Consider the following 13,608-nt stretch of genomic DNA (forward strand, 5'->3'; position numbering starts at 1 on the left):
GTCTATAGTGTCATTGTGTCGCCTGCTAATGACGTCATAACCCCTCGATTTCCGGTTTTGTTTTGTAGAAAACATGGAAACACCAAAGATGCTTTAATAAGTTGCGCGTTTTAATAGACCGATGAGGACCGCACAAAGTAGCATTATAAAAGAACGTTCAAATGTATGTAGTATGATAAAACAGTGCTGCTTTACCCCACATATACGCACGACCGGATGGACCGGAAGCGCTCGACTGTGGCATAATAAAAGCTCCGCTGCTTTCGAGCCATGTGTCACGCTCGTTCAGCACCTCGTTTCGCTTCCATGGCTTTCAGCCTCACCCTGCTTCATTCTACTACGTTAATAAATCATTAGCTCATCCATGAACATGATTTCTGCCCGAATCCCGTCGGATTGCATCAGCTGTGGGGATGAAGACCACATCTCTCATGATTCCACACTCAGTCACGGTGTCATCAAACTACGCCTTTGTCTATTTGTTTATTTTGAATACACACCCTCTAGCGGTGAAAATTGCATATTGTACCTTTAAGGACAAATGACACAAAATCAATTTGATTGCATTATTTTAAATCTTCCACTAGAGGGCGCCAGTATAATTTACATGTAAACAGTCTGGAGGGCCTCGGTAAACTTAACGCAGCTTCAAAATAAAAATCATTTAAATAAATTAAAACAACAAAACAGGATGAAAATGCTAAACATGCAAGATATAGTACAAAATATAACACATACAACTAACATAATTCATACATCTGAGGCCCAGTTCAGAAAGGAGGTTAAGTGAAAACTCTTGAGTATGTTAACCCTGAAATTAGGGGAATTCTGGGTTTTCCGTTTCAGAATGTAAGGTTTGTCAAACCCGAGAAAGCAGGGTAAGTCAAGCCCGTTTCTGAAAGAGAGGTAACTTAAACTCAGAGTCAGTTACCATGGTAACTTACTCTGTGAACCTAACCTGGGGTGCGTTTCCCAAAAGCAACTATGGTCGCAAGTTCCGTCGTTACCAGTCAATTTCAATGGAACTAACTACCATAGTTAGCTAACGATGCTTTTGGGAAACGCACCCCTGGTTGGGAGCGGGTTTTCTTTGTTAAAGTTTCTTTTGGTCTCCTCCCCTTTTTAAAGTGTAAGTGATGTTTAAATACCTCATTCATTCATTCATTCATTCACGCTGCAAAAATGCATTTCTTAGTGAGTATTTTGGAATCTAAATTAAGTGCATTTTACTTAAAACAAGAACAATAATATTAATGCAAATGGAAACACGATTATTTTTCTTACCCCACTGGCAGATAATTAGCAAAATAAGAAAAATACACTTAAAAGACTAAATACCCCAAATCCAGGTGTGAAAAACTTGTTGCATCTTTCCCAAAAAGACTCATGGCTGTATTAGATCAAAAGGGTGCTTCTACTAAATACTGAGCAAAGGGTCTGAATACTTAGGACCATGTGATATTTCAGTTTTTCTTTTTTAATAAATCTGCAAAAATGTCAACAATTCTGTGTTTTTCTGTCAATATGGGGTGCTGTGTGTACATTAATGAGGAAAAACAATTAACTCAAATGATTTTAGCAAATGGCTGCAATATAACAAAGAGTGAAAAATTTAAGGGGGTCTGAATACTTTCCGTACCCACTGTATATATGGCATATTTGATAACTATATTGTAATCATATATAATATTATAAGGCCACGCATGTGCTGATAGCTCTGAAGTAAACTAACACTGAAACATAATCTACTCCGGAGCAGGTTTTGTTCAGGGAATAAGTTGATATGGCTACTTAGAGTTACCTCCGTTTTTGGAACCGAAAGCTGAGTTTATCCACTTACTTACCCTTAAACATACCTGGGTATGTCACATAACCTGCTTTCTGGAATACCCCCTGTTCTTAACCCAAAAACTCAGAGTTTCCCATCTCAGGATAAGTCAAGTCAGAGTTCAAGTTTCTTTCACGGAAAAACACAGTGTAAGGGAAAACACTGTGTAAAAAAGGGTCTGGGTCCAAATGCAGGTCTTTATTAACTTAAGGGCAAACAAAGTAAAAACCAAAATGTAAACACAAACAGAAATCAGAATCTGACAACAGGCTCAAAACAGAAACAGGGATATGACACTACGGCCCAGGTCCATGTGGTAGAGGGGGACCTGGGGACTGGGGCAGAGCCTGCGTGATGGGGACCCAGGGCAGAACCAGTGGCCACCACAGCGGTGTGTGTGTGGAGCTGCCGCCTTGGAACGGGCAATGGTGGGCTCCGCTGCTTTGTGAGCCCCAGAGACGAGCACTGTCGCTTTGGAAGAACCAGAGGCGAGTTCCACCACCTTGGAGGAAATGCGAGCGGACACCGAGCTTTGTGTGTGTGTGTGAGTAGGTGAACAGGTGTGTGGAGTTAAGGTAAAGGAGTCCGGGAGGATGGGAAATGGCGACCTCTGGTGGTGAGAGGGAGAAACACTAGACCCAGACCCCTGACAGTTTCATCTTTATATTATAGTGCTTCTGTTTTAAACAGTTATTGTGCTTCACCACCACCTACAGCATCTCTCATGTCTGTCTAGTGAAGGCCAGTAGAGGACACTGAAACACTTTCACTTCAAGACACTTTCAACTGTATGTGATAAATGTGAAACTCTTCTGATGAACGTTCAGCACTGTGTGAACTAATTAAAAAATATGAAAGATATGAACATGTAATCACCGTGAGACTGTTTATTCTTTCGTACGGCCAGTAGAAACATCAGAACACAAATTAGGTGCAAAACCGAAACCTCAGAAATGAAGATCATTGAGGAGCCTCAAAATACAAGAGAAAATATCTTTAATGTGCAATGTGAGATTCATATTGAGAGAAAGACAAACTACATGAAAATATGAAGAGGTTTTAGAGCAGTAATATCTACCTGTTATTGATGATGTTGTATCATGTGAAGGCAATGTGATTTCTGTGATCGTTTGAGTTTTCACTGATACTGATGATGATGATGATGATGATGGATATGGCATATTCAGGTCATTTGTCTCTGTAATGACAGTAATGTTCTCACAGTAACATTGAGATGCCAGGAAATGAACATCTCACATGCAGAACATTTACTTCCGTTTTTGCACATTAAAAGTAAAACTTACAGCCTACAGCTTCTGTACACTTTCACACATTTATGTTTGCTGGCACACAGTCACCCAGATACAGTAGCAAAACAACCTAACTTCACTTTCTAGCTGCTTTAAAACAATCCATCCATTCATCCATTTTCCACCGCTTATCCGGCACCGGGTCGCAGGGCTGATTAAGGACACCCATATGTCCTTTTCTCTGGCCACTTCCTACAGTTCATCCTGGGGGATTTCAAGGGGTTCCCAAGCCACCCGAGAGATAATCCCTCCATCATGTCCTGGGTCTGCCCTGGAGTCTCTTCCTAGTTGGGTATGTCTCAAACACTTCCACTGGAAGGGTTCTGAAAGGCATCCTAACCAGATGCCCAAACTACCTCAACTGGCTCCTTTCAACGTGGAGGAGCAGCAGCTTTACTCTGAGTCTCTCCTAGATGTCAGAGAAAACTAATTTTAACCACTTGTACCTACGATTTAGTTCTTTTGGTCATTATCCAGAGCTCATCGTGACTACAGGTGAGGGTTGATACATAAATCAACTGGTAAATTGAGAGCTTTGCCTTCAGGCTTAGCGCCCTCTTCACCACGACGGCAAGTACAATGACGCATTACTGCTGCTGCTGTACCAATCCACCTGTCAATCTCCTGCTCAAACCTACCCTCACTTGTGAACAACACGCTGAGGTACTTGAACTCCTCTACTTGGGGAAGCAACTCACTCCCTAACCGGAGTCGGCAATCCACTCTTGCTGCTCTTGGGTTACTGCCATGACAGGCACCAACAAACTTCCAGCCACAGCTTGCAGTAGCCGCTTCCGCAATGGAGGCTTTGAACAGGGCCCACTCGGGGTCCATGTCCCCAGCCTTCCTCTGAAGTAAGGCAAATCTTCTCCAGAGGTGGGAGATGAAAATATTCCAGACAGGATCCTCAGCCAGATGTTCCCAGTTAACACTCACAGTTGACCTATCAGTAAGGCCCTCCCCTCGAACGCAGATGAGCCAATGGCAATTGAGTATCTTTAGGTTTCAGCGCCATAAAGAAACATTAGAAGATTCGAAGCTTTCATCAGTTTGATGGTGTTTATGCTACAAAAATGGCAAAACGATGTGCCTGGGGTCCTTGTAACACTGATTCCAGGTATCCTGAGAGGATGGGCAATATAATTTATTTCATTCCATTTCCTAAACCCAAACAAAACGGAGCAAAATGTCCCTAAGCATTCAACCCCAATCCCAATGAAGACGAAAACGTTCATTTTCTGGATGTCATTCTTTCATTAAGTTACAATTTTCATCTGCTCAAGCAGAACGTTAATGTCATCTTGTGCTTCCGCAAGGCATCTCTGACTAAAACTAGCTAACGTTAAAGTTAGTGAGTCCATACAAACCTAAGTAGCTAACTGTTCTCACGTCATGTACAGTGCAGGTTAAAACACATAAACGAAGGTCTACATATTTCAGTGCCTCTCCATATTAAACTGGTTAGATGACAATGAATTTAATCTTACCCTGCGGCACATGATCCTGGATGTTGTCATCTGCTATCATGGTGACCATAATAAGGCTTCTCCCACTTGCATTGTGATCTTTAAACCCTCGCTTACAAATTAAGTTACACACCATATTTTAAAATCTTTTATATATCCCATATTTTAAAATATTTTGTATATGAATGGTGGTCCTTCTGTGAAATTTATCAAAAACATCTTGGGACAAGGTTTTCACACTGACAGCTGTCAGTGTAAGACAGTTAGCAACTCTGTTTGCTTGTCCGAGTTCGCAACAGTAACTAAGGTGGGTGGGGCTTACCGATAGTTCAATTAGTTTGAGTTTCCCGGGTCTTTACAGAAGCCTCCCCCGACATCTTATCCAACTCCCCACCAGGTGGTGATCAGTTGACAGCTCTGCTCCACTCTTTACCTGAGTGTTCAGAACATACGGCTGCAGGTTCAATGATATGGCTACGAAGTCAATCAAAGACCTTTGTTCTTGTACCAAGTATACTTATGGACCGCCTTATGTTCAAACATGGTGTTTTTTATGGCCAAACCATGCTGAGCCTGGAAGTCCAATAACTCGGGTTCAGATCAGGCAGGACGTTCCTTCCAATCACCCCCCTCCAGGTTTATCCGTCGTCCCCAACATGAGCATTAAAGTCGTCCATCAGAAATATGGAGTGATTAATATGAGTGAGAAAATCATCCGCACCTGTAACGCTGATGAGGACTGGTGTGATTAAGCTCTTGTGTCCTTGATCAGACTGAACTCCACACCAGTATTCAGCTGAATGCTGTTGAGTCACATGACTGATGGTTCCCGTCAGGAGCTGCTGCTCTCTGTCATCATACAGCTGCATCTGTCCCTCAGCGCTCCATCTTCTGCTCTTCTTCACAGACGTCTCTTCAGCACAGAGATCAGATTCAGATCTCCTGCAGACAAACTTCACATCAGCACTGTGGGATTGTGGGTATTTGCAGCTGATGTTCACAGATCCTCCTGCAGCAGCAGAGAGACTGATGCTCTTCTCACAACAATCAGCTGTTCGAGAGACAAATCAAGTGCAGCAATGTTAGAATTAAACAAGAGATTCATCAATTCACCACAGAAACAAATGAAAGCAGCTCAGCTTTCTTAACGTCCAGCTTAAATTCAGAGAAGAGACTGTAGTCTTCAGAAACTTTGACTATAATCTTATATTCTCCAGAATCATTCACATTCAGCTCTCTGATAAACACACGTAAGAGACGTGCAGATCTGTCATCATGAACGGAGAATCGGCCGACATGTTTCCATTCTGCTGCTCTGTCAGTGTTTATTAGAGTAAAACATCGATCTGCTCCAGTTTTACAGAAATATTTCTCATGGTTCTCATGATTCACCTCATATTTATAGTTTATAATGACGTTTCCTCCAGAATATCCTCTCACAGCACTGATTTTTTTCATCTGTTAAGCACAAACCCAGATAATCTATTGCCTTGTATTCAATGAACACATATCCAGTCACTTACATGTTGAAAATATCTGCTGCAGCATTAATGAATGCAAGTCAAGATCACTTATGAGTGTCAATATTACATGAGGAGATATTATTTAGTTATGTAGAAGTTATTTATTATATTTATTAGTGATGTTGATGATCATCATGAGTTTGAGAGTCTCAGTTACTCACTTCTTATAATGTTCACATTCACTTCAGTGTAGTAGGAATCTATTTTTGCATAAATATCAGTTCCACAATGGTACGTGTCAGAATCCTGTTCACTCATATCTCTGATGGTCACAGTGAAAACGTCTCAGGTTACTTATGTAACCATGGTTCCTCGAGGGAACGAGACGCTGTGTCGGAGAACGCTAAGGGAACGCCCTTCAGCATGACCGGCTCTGAACCTCGTGTGTAATCAGACCAATAGATGGGCGAGACGTCACGGGCGGGTGACGTAATGACCAGGAAGCTATAAAAGCACGTGCGGTGAGACCAGCGTCAGCTTCCAGGAATGAAGCAAGTGTTGGCAGAGATGCCGAAAGTATGGCCCCGAGACGCAGCGTCTCGTTCCCTCGAGGAACCATGGTTACATACGTAACCTGAGACGTTCCTCTTCAGGAACTCGAGCTGCGTCGGAGGACGCTAAGGGAACGAGAATGCCCACGCCGCCAGACTTTCAAATCTCGCCTAGTGTGGAAGCGTGCACCACTAAGGCGCGAGAACAGAGGAGCCAGGAGTGGCTCGCATGTCTAGGCCATAGAACCTGACGAAGGTTAGGTGCGTGGACCATCCTGCAGCGTCGCAGATGTACTGCATTGAGACACCTGCCAAGAAGGCCTTAGAGGCCGCCACACTTCTTGTAGAGTGAGCCTTGACCCCAAGAGGCGAAGGGAGATCAGAAATAGAAATAGCATCTGTTATCCACCGACTGAGGGTCTGTTTCATAGCAGGAAGACCTCTCTTAGGGGGACCATAGCATACGAGCAGTTGGTCCGCCCTTCTCCACAAGGCAGCTCTGTGGACGTATGCGTCCAATGCTCGCACTTGACACATACAGTTTAGCTTCTGCTGGTCTGGATCCCCGAAGGGAGGAGGACTGAAGGCCTGGAGTACGACAGGCCGTGGTGTAGAGGAGGGGACCTTAGGAACATAACCCGCTCGAGGGAACAGAAACGCTTTGGCCAGACCGGGCGCAAAGTCAAGATAAGACGGGGCCACTGATCGCACCCTCTGCCTGTGAGAGGAGATCTCTCCTGACGGGAATCTCCCATGGAGCGCCGTCGAGGAGAGAAATCAGGTCCGAGAACCATACTTGGCCCGGCCAGAACGGGGCTACTAGCAGAAGACGGACCCTGTCCCGGCGAACTATCTCCAGAACTCCCGGGAGCAGAGCGATCGGGGGAAAGGCGTACAGACGAAGACACGGCCACGTCTCTGTACCATGGCATCCAGCCCCAGTCGAGCTGGATGACTCAGAGAGAACCAGAGGGGACAGTGCGATGTCATGCGAGTCGCACACAAGTCCACCTGGGCCTGGCCAAAAACTCTCCATATCTGCTTCACCAACCTGGGGTGAAGCACCCATTCCCCGGGCCTCGGCCCCTGCCTCGACAGGATGTCTGCTCCCAAATTGAGATGTCCAGGGATGTAAACTGCTCTCAGCGAGAGAAGTTTACCCTGGGACCACACAAGGATCTGGTACGCTATGAGCAGGGTGGCCACTCATGACCGCTCCCCAACCGGTGAGGGACGCTTCCGTCGTTAGCGTTACGTGGCTCCCAGCACCGGGCCCTGAGACAAGAACCAAGGTTTCCTCCACATGTCCAAGGCACGTAGGTGTAAGGGAAACAGGTCAATTTAGCTCAAAGGGAATCATTTAAGATTTTAAAGGGAACTCCACCATTAATATGTAAGCCATCAGACCCAGCAGTCTCTGAAACTGCTTGACAGTGAATGACCGGCCTTCTTTGACTCTCGTGACTGCAGTGAGGATCGATGCTATCCGAGCAGGGGACATACGTGCCTGCATCGTGGTCAAATCCCACGTCCTCGGACCTGATCTGAGACATGACTTGCTTGAGAGTAAGCATCCTGAACTTCAGTCGCATGACTGAGCGGTTCAAATGACGTAGATCTAAAATGGGATGCAACCCTCCGTCCTTCTTCGGAACTATGAAGTACCAGCTGTAGAACCCGGACTGCCTCGCATGAGGAGGGACCACCTCAATGGCCTCCTTCCTCAAAAGAGTGACTACTTCTTGTTCCATGACCAGAGCCTGCTCGGGGTCCACCAGCGTGGGCGTAATCCCGTTGAAACGAGGCTGAGGAGAACCAAACTGGATTCTGTAGCCCCTCTCTACAGTGTGCAGGACCCACTGAGACACATTTGGCAGTAGTTTCCACACTGCCGAAAATTCTACTAAGGGAATCAGTCTCTCGAGACTGATCTCTGGTGTAATGCGAGCAGCAAGCTCGGTGCCCTGTAACGGCGAACTGGCAGGGAACCTAGAGCGTCGCCTCGCACGATGCAGCACCGGGAGACAGCGTCTGTTCTACCCGGGGCATCGTCTTATAACCGCGCTCATTCATCCTCCCACATTGCCATAATAATCGGAGGCGGGAATAAAGAGGCGGGCCGAGAACAGTCTTCCCCACGACTTCGACACCTCGGTGTGGAGGTCGGGGAAAAACGGCAGGCTCCGGCGCGGAGGTGGCTTAACACGCAGAAAATGCTCACAACTGACACACACACAGAGCGCTTGCTGAATGACAGAAAGCTGATGCTGGTCTCACCGCACGTGCTTTTATAGCTTCCTGGTCTTTACGTCACCCGCCCGTGACGTCTCGCCCAACTATTGGTCTGATTACACACGAGGTTCAGAGCCGGTCACGCTGAAGGGCGTTCCCTTAGCGTCCTCCGATGCAGCTCAAGTTCCTGAAGAGGAACTGCTGCTGTTGTGTCGTCAAACAGAGAGAATCTTCCAGAATCAACCCATTTGTTTTTAATATTGGTCCTGATTCGGTCTGTGCACTCTGACCACTGTCCTCTACAAAAATACTTTGCATTCACTGTATATTCTCTATCATATCTGCATGTGATTATGACTCCTCCTCCTGAATATCCTCCCACACTGATGGAGCTCACAACACCTACATCAAACCAGCTTCTTAATACAACACTGATATATTTATATGAGAATGAACAGATGAACTTTCATATAAAGTAAACTGAAGTTAAAGACTCTGTGCTGTTTTGAGTGATTTACTGTGAGTTCAGATTCTTACCAGGAATCATCAGCAGAGTGAAAGTCCAGATGATCTTCATTCTTCTCTCTTAATGATCTTCTCTGTTGTTAGATCAGTTCTTCTGAAACTCTCGATGTGTGTTCAGATGAGTTCTGAGTGTTTATTTCCTGTTTAACATGAACTGCTGAAAGTGACAGAGAGACGCCCACTTCCTCTGATAGAGAGAGAGATAAAAATAAAAGATAAGTGATGATAATACATGTTCACATGAACATGCAAGACTTCTGGACATGTGAAAATACAATTTTTTGTTCAAAGCATTATTTGAGAGATTTCTACAAAAATATGTATCTACAATCTTTATTCAGACTAGAATTTCAAAGACTAGAAATGAACAGTGAGATGTTCCTAATCGGCAATAAATCGTCTGCGATTTTGAGCGCAATATTGCATAGCTTGTCAGTGAACTACGGCTCTGTGTAATAAATGCCGCTCCATCTGAAAGCACGTGCTGGAGATTTACTACTAATCACAGAACCAGCTTTACTGACAAGATGTGCATGAAAATCGCATTTGATTATTTGCACAGCCCTAGTGGACACACGCGCAAACAGCAGTGGTTACCATGGTAACAAAGTTACAGTTATGGACTTCTTTTGTGTTTTCATTTAGTTTTTGTCTTCATGCCCATTTTGAGTTTGACCTAGTTTTCCTGAGTTCTCTTGATTAGTTTATTCTGTTCACCTGTGTCCTGTTAATGAAGTCATTTAATCCCTCTCACGTCTGTGTATTTAAGTTCCCTCCTCAGTTCCTTTGGTCATTGGCTATTATAGTTGTGTATGCTGCTTTTCTTACCCTGTGTTTTGTATGAATCTTCGTAATCTTAGATTACTATTAAATGTTATTTGGATTGCCTTTGTCTTTGTGCGCCTCCCTTCACAAGAGCGTGACAATAAGCACATTGATGATTGATTAAAATAACTGTGAAATCAAAACCAGTTCTTGTTTTTTTTTTTTTTGAACATTACAGTATTTATGATAAACTATTTATGAGCACATCTTTATTTTTATTTATTTTTATTCATGTGCTCTGGTTATCTTTAATCAAAATAACTTCCCCTCCCTCTTACACTTCACCTCAGTCAGAGGAGAGAAGTTGTGCATTTATATAATTTCAGATTTACATAATCCATTCATATCATATTTGCATACAATATCACTGACTTCATCTAGGTTTATTACATTTTCTTTTATCAAGCTTTTAAAATAAGCACCGAGAAAAAAATAGTAGTTGCTGCATGTGTTAAAGTTTGTGAGCTTTTTAACACTGAGCCTTAATACATTTTTTTACAAGAACCGCTGGTGGCCAGGCGTGTAGTTTGACGTTAACCAAACTAACTGAGCAGCGCTGCATATTCTGTTTTAATTTCACTCTTTTGTTCTGAAATATTCAGTACTTATTTACATCAAAGGTTGACCAAAAACTCAAGGGTTTCTGATCATTTATTTGAGTGTCATTTGCAGAACAAAACACTGCACTGTCATTTAAACATCCTTCATGTCTGACTGACAAGACTGTCTTAAATATACAGCAGAAGAGCATCACAAAAATAACAAGGTGAATCAGAGGGGTTTGTGGGTAATTGTCTGTGAGAGTCATTAATCTCCTCATAATCACATCCAGTGTGAGAAACCTGAAGAAAGACAGATAAATTATTAACAGCTCTGAATATCTTCAAGATGGAGGCATTAGAATTTATTCTCATTATGAATAAAAATCAAGATCTTATTTTATACAGTAACTGGACTGACTGCTTCAGGCTTTCCTGCTCCAGTCTGAGATGACGAATCACTGCCTGCCAAAACAAGAGTCTAAATTAATGACATTATATCACATTTCAACACTGGTGTCTAATGGAAATGCTTTCACACATCATCAAATATCTGTATTTTGCTCATGTCTCATTGCAGCCTGTAGATGGCGACAGACTCAAAGTGGGATTACAGATCAACAAATCTTTGCATTTTAAACTCAGTATAATGGAGTTTCTGCATCTAAAGACATTAAGAAGGAGCTTTACCTCGAGACTGATGCTTCTTACAGAGAAACAGTAATAAGAGACCAACGATGATCAGAACCAGAAGAACCAGAACCAGAGAGACGATCAGAGAAGAGCCTGAAAACACAGGAGATGAAACAATCAATCTGATCACTCTGAGCTGAATATCTGATCCGATCATGGGCGTAGCTTGATGTTTGGGACAGGAGTGACCAGAGCATGATACTGGGCTTGCAGGTTATAGGTTTCACGTTGAACATTCACACAAGCGGTGTAAATAATGTTCTTGTCTTATACTCAGTTATGCTCATGTGTAGCTGAATGTGCCTTTTTGAGCACAGAATCACTCTAAACAGGCTCTGTTTAAAGAAACTGTGACCTGTGAAAAAAAAAATATATATATATACCACAACATTTTGTTTTTTCAGGATGGAAATGCTAGTTAAGAGTTATAAACCTTATCCTTGAGCCCGTGAAAAGTCTGTGAGCCACTGAATGTCAGGTATCCATTTATGCCACACAAACAGCAGCTGTTGTCTTGATAGACCACAGACAGCAAACTACAGAATGCTAAATCAGTTCAATAGATCTAATATCAAAACAAGAATGAGTGGATGCTTGTTATTATTATTATTTTTTATACATCAATGATTTAAATTTATTCAATTAAACTATTTATTGTATAGTTGAAAATCTAATATTTTTTTTATATTTAGTAATATCTCTCTGGTGTCAGAGCTGCTCACAAGTTACACCATAAATCACATGTTTGTGTTTCAGCACCTGCTGGTGTAAAACTAGATGGAGACGATTTAGAAACTCCTGTGATCAGTGGAGTCCTGACTGATGAGAAAGAAGAAGAAGATGATGATGATGACGATGATGATGAAGATGATGATGGTGATGATGAAGGTGATGGTGATGGTTGTGGTGAAGTTGTTTCTGAAACATCTGTATATAAAGCAACAAAACAATGAATTTCTAAAGGATGTTTTTTCACACACAGAACTTGGCATCACGTGTCTCGTGGTAAATATAAGTGTTACTGATGTCATTCACACACTCACTACCCAGAATTCATGTTTGCTGATACAGAGACACTCAGAAATTAAAACTGCGAGCTGTTTGTTTGAGTTTCTGTAACTGAAGTCTGTGGTTTCTCAGTGAATAATAGCAGGTTACTGGACGAGCATCTTTAACTGCAGCTTCTTAATTATAGAACAAGACTGGTTCAGTGACTCTCAGCAGCACAAACACTGCTCTAATACTGCATTCAGATGAGCACACTTCAACTAGTTAAAAACTACAGTAACACTGTGTCCACATGACCAACTAATGCTGCAGCTTTGAGTCCAGATCTGCAGAACTGGACATTTAAAGAATGAAGAATGAAACACACAAACACTGTCCTCTGCTTTACTCTGTGTTCAGTTTCTCAACAGCAACATTGATCAACAGAAAACTGCACTTTAACCTGCACAGACTGCAATCATGAACCTTTATAAGGAAACTTCCTCTTTTTAACTGTGGTTTGTGGTTTTGCTCTGTTAAAAAGACAGAACATCTAAAATTAACCTGCTGGTAAACTGGTAAACCTAGAATCAGTTCTCTTCAAAACAGCATGAACACTTTCTTTACACAGTTAAGCAACATGATATAAGACACACAGACACACCAGTTTTTCTTTTTAATCACATTGATTAATATGAGTGAGAAAATCATCCGCACCTGTAACGCTGATGAGGACTCGAGTGATGAAGCTCTTGTGTCCTTGATCAGACTGAACTCCACACCAGTATTCAGCTGAATGTTGTTGAGTCACATGACTGATGGTTCCCGTCAGGAGATGCTGCTCTCTGTCATCATACAGCTGCATCTGTCCCTCAGCGCTCCATCTTCTGCTCTCCTCCACAGACGTCTCTTCAGCACAGAGATCAGATCCAGATCTCCTGCAGACAAACTTCACATCAGCACTGTGGGATTGTGGGTATTTGCAGCTGATGTTCACAGATCCTCCTGCAGCAGCTGAGAGACTGATGCTCTTCTCACAACAATCAGCTGTTCGAGAGACAATTCAAGTGCAGCAATGTTAGAATTAAACAAGAGATTCATCAATTCACCACAGAAACAAATGAAAGCAGCTCAGCCTTCTTAACGTCCAGCTTAAACTCAGAGAAGAGACTGTAGTCTTCAGAAACTT

The 13,608-nt window shown here is 42.8% G+C and overlaps 2 protein-coding genes across 2 annotated transcripts; both read right to left on the reverse strand.

The window, feature by feature from the left end:
* Positions 1-5,242: 5,242 nt before the first annotated feature.
* On the reverse strand, positions 5,243-9,427 carry LOC107575195 (CMRF35-like molecule 8). The gene is made up of 4 exons (XM_016261613.1): positions 9,388-9,427; positions 9,051-9,252; positions 6,289-6,410; positions 5,243-5,655 (listed from the first exon to the last, which is right to left on the reverse strand). The coding sequence occupies exons 1-4, from the start codon at positions 9,425-9,427 to the stop codon at positions 5,243-5,245; spliced, it is 777 nt and encodes a 258-aa protein (XP_016117099.1).
* A 1,501-nt stretch (positions 9,428-10,928) lies between these two features.
* LOC107575196 (putative protein TPRXL) lies at positions 10,929-13,475 on the reverse strand. Its single transcript, XM_016261614.1, has 5 exons — positions 13,137-13,475; positions 12,192-12,359; positions 11,430-11,525; positions 11,161-11,204; positions 10,929-11,042 (listed from the first exon to the last, which is right to left on the reverse strand). Exons 1-5 carry the CDS (start codon positions 13,282-13,284, stop codon positions 10,929-10,931), a joined length of 570 nt encoding a protein of 189 aa, XP_016117100.1. The 5' UTR covers positions 13,285-13,475.
* Between the last annotated feature and the right edge of the window lie 133 nt (positions 13,476-13,608).

This window comes from Sinocyclocheilus grahami, unplaced genomic scaffold (genome assembly GCF_001515645.1).
Source record: "Sinocyclocheilus grahami isolate Dianchi unplaced genomic scaffold, SAMN03320097.WGS_v1.1 scaffold2503.1, whole genome shotgun sequence".
Classification (NCBI taxonomy): Eukaryota; Metazoa; Chordata; class Actinopteri; order Cypriniformes; family Cyprinidae; genus Sinocyclocheilus; species Sinocyclocheilus grahami.

What these genes read in the sequence shown, in the direction of transcription:
- LOC107575195 (XM_016261613.1), bottom strand. Translation starts at nt 9,427, where the DNA reads ATGAAGATCATCTGGACTTTCACTCTGCTGATGATTCCTG. An exon ending in CACTCTGCTGATGATTCCTG is followed by an intron (nt 9,253 to 9,387) that starts GTAAGAATCTGA and finishes GGTTTGATGTAG; the next exon opens with GTGTTGTGAGCTCCATCAGT. An exon ending in GAATGTGAACATTATAAGAA is followed by an intron (nt 5,656 to 6,288) that starts GTGAGTAACTGA and finishes TCTCTCGAACAG; the next exon opens with CTGATTGTTGTGAGAAGAGC.
- LOC107575196 (XM_016261614.1), bottom strand. Translation starts at nt 13,284, where the DNA reads ATGCAGCTGTATGATGACAGAGAGCAGCATCTCCTGACGGGAACCATC. An exon ending in ATCTAGTTTTACACCAGCAG is followed by an intron (nt 11,526 to 12,191) that starts GTGCTGAAACAC and finishes CTGTGTTTTCAG; the next exon opens with GCTCTTCTCTGATCGTCTCT. An exon ending in TAAGAAGCATCAGTCTCGAG is followed by an intron (nt 11,205 to 11,429) that starts GTAAAGCTCCTT and finishes TTGTTTTGGCAG; the next exon opens with GCAGTGATTCGTCATCTCAG.